Raw genomic sequence first — 9,780 nt, forward strand, 5'->3', positions numbered from 1 at the left:
ACATAAGTTACAAACTTAAAGAGGATTAAGAGATCTACTTTTATATTCAGTTTGGACATATATAACATTTGGTGGCAGAAACATTCTGCCACCTGAACAGCAACAAAGGATAATAAAATGACAATCATCTTTTACAGTAGCAAGCGCATAAAGACAGAAGACATCATTTATTGATTCTGAGGTCCAAGGAGCCATGACTCTTCAAGAGCTGTGTTAAAAAGATCAATGATAGACTAGTAAAAGCAAACCATAGGTGGACTGTACATAGCAGAAGTAAAAACAGGCAAAATCATTAGTCCTTTAAATCAAAGGTCATTCACCTATCAGTTCTGTGATGCATGCATTTGTGAAGGGGGACTCGGGCCATTGTCTGTGATGACAAAATAATTCCTTCCTTTTAGAGGGATAGATGAGAGCAGAGGGGTGACAGGGGTGGATGCAATCCCTGTAAAATATAAAAATACATTAGATTAGTTGAACTGACTTGAAAAAATGTATTTATGACTTTGTTGACATGATAGTTAATCACAGCTATTTGTCTGGACAACAATAATACATGGAGAAATCCATAGTAGTAAGGGCAGAGATTTCCAAAAGCTCATTCTTGTACAAGATGGTTACTGTTGACAGAAGCAAAGGACATTACGCACAAAATCTCTTGTATCTTTCCTGGATGGGAGGAACTACCACTTGTGAGAAAATATGCCACTGAAAAAACGTTTGAAAGCATTTATGGGAATTGGGATGCATGTGTCCCGTATATTTGACAAGATATCCTGGTTTCTACCTGTTGCTACTGATTTCCACCTCCATTCGTGAATGTACCAAAGTTCTCAAAGGATAGTTGAGAAGTAGGAAACACTTTCTGATAATATATCACTAATAAATAACAACTGACCATGACATATTCTTAAAGAACAATTTAAGAGCATCACAGTGTTGATATTTCCTCTAGAGTGTATGCACCCCCCTGTGGTCAAATGTGGAATTGCAAGTAATATGAAACTAAATTGTTTTTTGTTTCACTGAGTTACAATATTAAATATATTATTATTATATAATTTCCTTGTGAAGACACAAATGGTTTCTTTAATGTCTGTGACTAACAAATTCATTGTACCTGAGGATGCACAGTGTCTGAGTGACTCCAGGAGGTTGGTGCTTGCAAATTTGACAACACATTTGAAAGGCTCATCCCTCTCTGTCATGGTCTTGTTGGTGTGGTCTTTGAATTTTGTCTCCAGCTGAGGAAAGATAAACATAAACATAATTCAGATGATCACAGCACAGATTAGTGCTGAGTTTTTGCATGTTTGCACTGAGACAGTGAGTTGAAACATTTGTTTCTTTGATTCTGATATTTAATTACTATTCTACTTTTATTCAACACATTCAGTAATTTAAACACAAGCATGTCTCTGGGTACCTTGTAAACAGCAGACTGTAGTTGAGGTAACATCCCATCACCGAAGGCTTCACAGGCCATCTGAAGTCTGTTTGCTGCAAGTCCAGCTTGTTCCCTTTCTATGCGTGGGTCTATAAATACAAATAAAGCAAAAAATGAATTTATAAATAAAATGACAATGCAGAATTTAACCAGAACTACATGTAAAGCTAAAAAAAATATATATGTGTGGCATCATACAAAAAATATTAATAAAACTCAGATCGAATGATTTGATAAACATACTTGAGACAGTGTGATTCTTTTCTGCAAGAGGGCTGGGATATTTTGTGGGAAACGCCTAGACGCAAACAAGAGAAGTGAGAATCCACTCCAAACCAAAATTTACAATACACATCAGCTCAATCTTTTGAAAAAAATACACAACTGGCTTCCTCAGCTGGGCTTTTCACAAGAAAACCTTTATCGAGAGTTATAATTACTTAACACTTGTTGGTCTTTGTACAGTGGCCCCCTTGACACCAACTGTGACTTGTCAAAATTTTTTATTATTTTATTAGTTTATACCAAGTGGTGGTACTATAATTCTGACCATATCCAAACAGTCACACAGTTAATAAGATTACAGCAAACCTCCACATAAACCGTATTATCTAAACCACTCATTTGAAAGTGAAAACACCGTTAACTGCCATCAAAAAATCTAGGTGCAAAGGTCAAACTAGAACCGGGAAATAGTTCTGCAACATAATTGACATTTTCAATAGATAATAGATGAGTAGTAGATAGAGTGTAGATGAAGTGCAAAAGGGGTGAACATGTCAACAATTTATAATTATCTTCAACAGGTGGTCATCAAGGTCAATACCTTTCCTCACACTATTACACAACATAGCTTTACTTGCACATGAAGAGCTCAGTGACAGAGCAGAGTAATAATTCAACATGTTCAAATTCAGTTTATATAGATGGGTGCTGAATAGGCAAAAATCAAAGCTCAGAAGTACATTTTGGGCATCCATCCTTCCTCAGGGTGTTAACTGCCAGCAGCACCACCCAAAAAAAAAAACCAAACAAACAAGAAAAACATAGCAGGCTTACCTGTTGATATTGCCTCATCAGCAGGTCCCTAATGGCAGTAAGTTTCCGTCCACTGAGGTTAGCATCCTTAATAGCATGATATCTGGTGGACAGAACCAGGGCCTGCAAAGTACATCACTCTCTTAGAGGGGAATAGAAAGACAGAAAAAAACAGATACCATGGAAACTTGACAAAGTCAAGATTAAATATAAAAGTCACTCCTCACCTGGGATAACAAGGGCTTTTGCTTTGAAGTCAGGCTGGTCACAAAGACATAGGGGGTTTGAAGATAGTGGACAACATATGTTGGTTTCAGGTGGTTAGGCCGAGATAAGCTGTCTCCCCACGCAATCCGAATCCATACAGCTTCATCCGTGTGCTTCTTTATTTTGACAGAGACCTTGAATGCAATGTCAAAAGAATACCTTTAATATAGGATGTTAAACAAAGAGAAGCCCATTAAATGTATTTTAATGATGCAACCGTATAAACGGTAGGATTTTATGAGGAGGACTTACATGTCTTACGAGCTCACTGAGGTGAGATTTGAATTGCTCCTTAAACTGCATCAGCTCGACAGAGTGAGCATCATCTGGAAAACAAAGAAATTTTTGAATGTACATTAAAAGGGACACAATTAAGATCTATTCCATCAAAATGCTGCAGAAATGGGAATACATTTGTTAGTTTGTACTTCCATTAACAACCAATGTGGGAATATCTTTATTTAACCTGCTAAACTCCACTTGGTCCACATACCAAGAACTTGTCAGACCTTCACAATGCATGGTATAATTTAGGCTAGACCAATCAGCATTCAGAAAAAATCAAAATTCGATATAATAGTGCAGCCATAAACATAATAATATGGGTTTGAATTGTAAACTCAACTCAATTATAATATTGCTTTGAATTCCCCAGAAAAACAGACAGAGTATATACTGTTGAAGAAAATTCACTCAAGTCCTTAGTTTGAAGTTTGCTGTAGAGAAGTAAGTTTAATGGTGCCCCAGGATACGGTGAGCCAACTGACACAGAGCGGCTCTGAAGCAGTAGACTGACCACGAGTGTAGGGCAGGGGGACAGTTATACAGTGAAAGACAAAGGATGGACAACTGTATTTGCATATACCTGGGGTTACAGACATTTGGTCAGACAGGAAAGGGAGTTATAACAAAAGGTAATGTTTATCAGAGGTCTTGTAGTGTAGCACCTTGGTTCAAGTTATCAGGGGGTAGGAGGGGGCCTTGGGCTTGATCAGCATATCCATAGTAGGGCCAGGAAGGGCCCTTAGACTAGATCAGCATATGTATGGATAGGGCAGACAGGGCCCCTAGACTGAATCAACATATGCACAGGTAAGATGTTGTTAAGACAATGAAGCGTTGGTGATGTAAGAGGGAGACAGACGGTTTAAGGTAAGTAGTATCTCCTTGATCAAGGATCAAGGAGTCGAATCAGTGGGGTTATAGGGTTATTTCTAGGTGCCAGTCAGTTTACATTACAGGATGTGTATTTTCTTCCTCAATACCTTGCTATATGTAAGTGTAAAATACATGATGACCCAGCAGGATTTTTGACTGATTAAGTGTGCAAACCCTGATCCACCAGGTTAGAGTATAAAGCTACAGACGCCCAGCCCTCCGTTGTACAAGATACATCTTCTTATTTTTGCATACCTTCAGGGTCCATGAGTTGGAAGGCATACCACATCCCCTGGTTTGGATTGTCTATGATATCTGAGAGACAATGAAACAAAAGCGACACATTAAGCGTTATTGGTTTGATGACATGGTTTCAAGCCCAAATGACGAAATTTCACTTGACTTACATATCATCTCGAGTTCTGTTATTTGTTTAGCTGTCCACTCATTTTCCTGTGTAGAAAAAGACAAAAGAATGGAGGTTCAAGGAAAAGAAATACACAAAAACACTAGAAAAGTGCAATTTATGTAATGTATATCGAAAAGTATCGAGAACAAACAGTAAATTTCAAATGTCATTAGATTTAACGTGGCAAAGTTGACCCATTTCAGCAAGTATTTTGATAAATAACATGCCCTCAGCCAACTACCAGGTTGCTGTTTTTTACACTGTATATTTCACACAATTAATGTTTAAGAAACACGCTACATACCTCACATATGGCGAGCAGTTTCTCCGTTACCGCCCATTTCGGCTGAGTAAAATCCATGGATTGTCGCTGAGCCACCGTCAAACGACCCCATTTCTCCAGCGTAGTTTTTAACAATGGAGTCGGTATTCGTCTCATAAGTCGCTGCAGTAAGCGTCTAGTAGAGTTATCCATTCTTACTCTCACGGTAATCGAAAACTAATTGTATTGTATGATAATTCTTGAGTTTAATTAAAACCTTTGGCTCTGTCTACCACGCACGGTACAGTCAGAGCCAGGCTTTGGTACAGTTAAGAAAATCCAAACAAACCGCCGACAAAAGAACACACGAATAGACCAATCAGATACTAACAGAAAATCTACGCGCACTTCCTGCGACGCCCCCTGCTGAGTTGGAGTGGTAATAATCTAGTGCTGAAGCTGCTGTTAGCTACTACTGTAGCTGCCTCTCCATGGTATATCTTACCAGTAGAGCATTTTATAAAAATTATAATACTTTATCTGACTTACTTATCTGTCATTAAAAAAAACATAAAAACATAAAAAATATATTAAAAACAGAGAAGAAGATAAAATATTTTAAAAACAAGAACAACAGAGATTTTCTCAGAGATAAAATAAAGAACATACAGTACAACACCGAGATGATTAGTAGAGTACAAAAAAGGAAAGAAGAAGCTCTGCTACACAACAGTATGTCTATTTGTATAACATTTCTTTAATCTTTGCTTTTTGTCTTTGAAAAATGTCACAGTTTCACCTCTTAACACTAAACAAAAAGTCTGAATAGGGGAATTCATTCTTTGAACTTCAACCTCGTCGACATGCACCCTGTGATAACGTGTCACGTGAAAAAGGTTGAGGACCACTGATCTATATGAACGTGTGACTAGGTATTATTCAGTAATTGCCATTTTATTTAATTTAAATAAGTAAATACTGAATTTAAATGTAAGATACATCTTTACACTTTATAGCTAAATATAATTAATGTGGATATGTTTAAAAATGTGCGTTTAAAAAAATAAGTAAATTTCTTATTAACTAAAATTTATAGTTGAGGGAGCCCTATTACCAAGCTTCACTAAACTGATAATGTTATCTTAACTCTATAAGGCTCATTACTTGCTGCAATCCTGTCTACACTCTCTCTATTCCTACATTGATAAAGAGAAACAGAGGTGCATTTGATAACTAGAATGACACTCAGTAGAGTGCAAACCTCTGCCATTGCCGAACAATGTTATTGTTATCCAATATTATCTGGATCTGCACCAAATTGTGTTACATTAATAAACTTGATTTTTTTACATCAAGATTTATATTGCAATGTTAAGGAAAGTGATTAAAGAATGATCTGTCCTTCTACCTGGATTCACAGCAAAATTCAGTGGGTTCTTCTGGACCTATGCCCCACCCCTTCACCAAGTTAGGTGCAAATTGGTTCTGTACTTTTTTTTTCCAATCCTGCTGACTGACAAACAAACAAACAAACAAAATGGGTGAAAACATAACCTCCATGGCACAGGTAATAAAAAAAAAGTGTGTTTGAAGATACAGAGATTCAGTAACGTGAATGTATATGTTTGTTTGTTTGCATTTTTGTATGTGTTAATTATACAGAACTCTGGGGAGAGAGTGGGCTGGGTGGGGACCCAAACGCACACAAAACAGGTGAATAGACAATAAGTAGTTATGTAATATGTTTACCAGGAGTTTACCCTCTCTTTTAGTTAGTTGCTTCATTTAATGAGCTGCAGTGACATCTGTAGTAAAGCTACATCTTGCGAATTAATACACATAGGACACATAGGAAGATAACAAGGCTTGTCTGTTATATGCCATTGTCTGAATGTGAGGTCACCGAGTGTGTATTAATGTGAAGGTTGGGTGACCTATTTCCATTTCTGCTACTTTCTAAATCCTATATATTTTAACTCACTAAATTTATTTGACAGCTACAGCTACTACTGGAGCAGCAGGGCTATCATCTCTGAATTGTTTTTGAGAAACGAAAGCAGAAATGTTAAGTGGAAATATGAAAACTAATCATTAATGCCCATCAATTCCACCAGCCATCACAAATGCCTTTAGCTAAAATAAGACACGATACACAGTGTACATAGTTGTCAAAACAACACTAGCTAGAAGAAAAGAAAAGAAAAGAAAAGAAAAGAAAAGAAAAGAAAAGAAAAGAAAAGAAAAGAAAAGAAAAGAAAAGAAAAGAAAAGACTCAGTGGCCAAGCGTCAAATGCATCCAGAAGCAAACACGGACGTACGTTACAAGCAAACCTCTTGTGTCTCGTGTAAACTTCCGCCAATAGAAGTCCCACCTTTTATGAGAACAACGCACGCCATTGGTGGATTGAGGAAAAAAGCGAATGCCAATTCGTTACTGAATATTGTCATTTAATTGGCTATCAACTAGTTACGAAAGCTTCAGCATTGTAACAGGCAGCATGTCTTACGGGACCTTGTTGTTTTTGTAGGTTATATTGATGTTAGTACAAGTACAACAAATTTAGTCGACATTGTAGAAGCATTACAGTAACCTGAGCGTTACTCAACAGGAAAGAAGACGAAGCCCTTCGTAGGTCTTCCGTGGTTTCATGGATTTATATTGTCAATGCTAGCTGACAGCTAGCGGTTAGCTGGCGTGACATTTCACCCGAGGTGTGCAGGAAAACTTCTCCGGTAACCCAGCCTTTCTACTGTAAACGGTATCACGCTGTTATTATTATTAGATGTGCACTATGTATAAACCAAGGTATTCTGTTGCAATGCTATGTCAAAACTCAGCTCAGTGCCAAATGTCAAAACACCAGAGTCTTGTAGTGAGTGCTATACTGTTCACATGAATCCAGAGGATTCAGTGTTGAGGCAGGTCGTTTACAAAGTCACGGTATTGTATATTTATCCCAGTGTTATACTCTTGCCCTCTCTCTCTTCCTCTCTGTGTCTGCAGGTAAGTGGCCACTGGAAGAATAAACTTCATCATCACAATGACAGCTCAGGAAGGAGAGGGATGGGGAGGCGTTAGTATCCTTGGCATGTCCTTGGCAAAAGTCTAATTAACAATGCTGAGATGACATAGTGTAAAGAAAGAAGTGCTGAAACAACTGGTGGAGTGATTAATTAGTGGTTGTATCAGAGCATTCATCAACATTTTAGTTCAAATCGATCAATTGCTTAAGCCATTTATCAAGCAAAAATAGTACCAGTTCCAGATTCTCAGACAAGATATCCTGTTATTCTCCTTTTTTCTTTGGCTTTTGTACTGTTAACCAGGCAAAACTCTGACTCAGTAGTGTAGATTTGATGTCTTACATAATAGAAAAGTGCAGTACAGCAGAAAGCAAAACTGTGTTTAAAGGTAAACTTAGCTGCATGTGGTGCACTTAAAGATGTATTACCACCAAATCGCATCTGTTATAATATTCTCATTATTGTCAACTTGGTGCTCCTCAATCAGTGCTCCTCTTGTTTGTGGCTTTTCAGTATTGCGGCAGTGCTTCAGTAAACCCTTAACTCAGAATGCATCCTGATCTGTCACCTCACCTGCACACGGATGAGTGCAATGAACTAATAAGTCATCTGAGGCAGTGCCACACAGAGGTAGGTTTTTCATTAAATTCTAGTATTGCTGTGTGCTCTACAGCCACAGAAAAAAAAACTATTCAAATTTTCTTTCTTGTTACCCTCAGCACAATGTCATGAAGTTCTTTGGCACGTGTAATGATGTGGACCGCGCAATGCGTCAGTGCCTGAAGAAAGAGGTCTGTCAGTTATTTTTTTGCACTTTGTGAATAAGACACAACAAGCGCTGTGACTACTGACCTTCGGTGTATATATATATATATATGTAGCTTTTTAATTCATGTTTTCTTTCTTTCCTTACCATTCAACAGAGACTGGAAAAGCGGGAGCGCAGCAAGCAGCATGCACAAGAGATGAAAAGGAGGCTGAAAGAAGGGCCCAAGGAGCATATCTGAAGGACATTTTACTGCAACTTTTCCACTGGCAGTGCAGTTTAGAAGTATTCAGATATTGGGACATTGGTTTAAGCATGGCACTGTGTAACATGCCTCCCCTGTTGTTTTTGTGTCAAGACAGAGGGAAGGTTGTAACTCTGTCTCTTTAAATTCAGAGGCGTGTGTGTTATATCAGGAGTAACAGGTCTAAGTGTGATTTGATAGTGTACATCAGCTACTTCAAGGTGCTGTTATTATTGTATATTATTGCTTTACTATTATTTTGATCTGTTGAGAGACACACACAACCACAGGTAATTTAAATGTCAGGATCATATACCAGCAGTGACAAACCTGGATTAGGTTGTACAGCTTATTCTTGTATTTACTATGTAATGAACCCTCCTACAACCTTCCAGAACATTTTAGGTCATCATTAAAACAATAACATCTAGTACTTTAGAATAAAAATTGCTGCTGATCCTCATTAATTCCCCCTATATTAGCAGTTTGTTACCACATCAAAGAGATCAGTGTAGCTGGTGGCAGAAGCCTTTCATCCAACCATTATTTTAGTTGGCAGGACACCTCAGGAATATTCTGGTACCTGAAAGTGATTTATAAAAACATGGAGAGTCCATTTCAGGGTATAAAAGATGCATATAAAAACAAAAGAGAGACCTGTGGCTGTGTTACACTCAATGTCAGTACACAGTACATACATAATGAGTATAGTCATTTTGTTTGAAAGATTATTGGAAAGGAGAAATTATTGGTTCATGAGAAGTTTGATTCCAAATAAAGAGATACAATCAGTTAAGTTGGTATGTTGTGTAAAAAACACTGTGAAACAACTAAGTATCAGGGTATGTACTGGTCTTTGAAAGCCCTCAAAAAGTCCCTACTTGTCATACCTTCATACTTTGGCTGGTATGGTATTAAAAATTAAAACAGGTATTGAATTCTATATGTGGTATTAAAAAGGGTTAATGTTCTAACTTCAGCTGGTAAGGTTGTGGAAGGATGCACTAAACCTCTCTTCAGCTGTGTACTGGCTCTTGGTTGATAAGTTTGTGTTCCTGTGACTGAAAGTTTATGTTTAGGTCACAAGATGACACCTGAGCCATTTGCTTGCTTGGGCTCAGAATCATTACTAAGTGGACCTTTAAGGCTGAATAATCTTTATCAC

The 9,780-nt window shown here is 37.6% G+C and overlaps 2 protein-coding genes across 7 annotated transcripts; one reads left to right on the forward strand and one right to left on the reverse strand.

Annotated features, from left to right (window-relative positions):
- Positions 1 to 148: 148 nt before the first annotated feature.
- cenpn (centromere protein N) lies at positions 149 to 4,924 on the reverse strand. The gene is made up of 10 exons (XM_056379488.1): positions 4,624 to 4,924; positions 4,318 to 4,363; positions 4,166 to 4,225; positions 3,005 to 3,078; positions 2,713 to 2,886; positions 2,507 to 2,608; positions 1,691 to 1,745; positions 1,427 to 1,536; positions 1,121 to 1,244; positions 149 to 445 (listed from the first exon to the last, which is right to left on the reverse strand). Exons 1-10 carry the CDS (start codon positions 4,792 to 4,794, stop codon positions 324 to 326), a joined length of 1,038 nt encoding a protein of 345 aa, XP_056235463.1. The 5' UTR covers positions 4,795 to 4,924; the 3' UTR covers positions 149 to 323.
- A 2,123-nt stretch (positions 4,925 to 7,047) lies between these two features.
- cmc2 (C-x(9)-C motif containing 2) lies at positions 7,048 to 9,411 on the forward strand. 6 transcript variants are annotated; one of them, XM_056379522.1, is made up of 5 exons: positions 7,048 to 7,340; positions 7,586 to 7,659; positions 8,165 to 8,235; positions 8,325 to 8,396; positions 8,529 to 9,411. In XM_056379522.1, the coding sequence occupies exons 2-5, from the start codon at positions 7,623 to 7,625 to the stop codon at positions 8,610 to 8,612; spliced, it is 264 nt and encodes an 87-aa protein (XP_056235497.1). In that variant the 5' UTR covers positions 7,048 to 7,340; positions 7,586 to 7,622; the 3' UTR covers positions 8,613 to 9,411. The 6 variants fall into 6 exon arrangements, with proteins under 6 accessions (XP_056235497.1, XP_056235488.1, XP_056235506.1 ...); XM_056379513.1 differs by having other exon boundaries at positions 7,048 to 7,314; XM_056379531.1 differs by having other exon boundaries at positions 7,048 to 7,293.
- Positions 9,412 to 9,780: the final 369 nt, after the last annotated feature.

The sequence above is a fragment of the Seriola aureovittata genome, chromosome 1 (assembly GCF_021018895.1).
Source record: "Seriola aureovittata isolate HTS-2021-v1 ecotype China chromosome 1, ASM2101889v1, whole genome shotgun sequence".
Classification (NCBI taxonomy): domain Eukaryota; kingdom Metazoa; phylum Chordata; class Actinopteri; order Carangiformes; family Carangidae; genus Seriola; species Seriola aureovittata.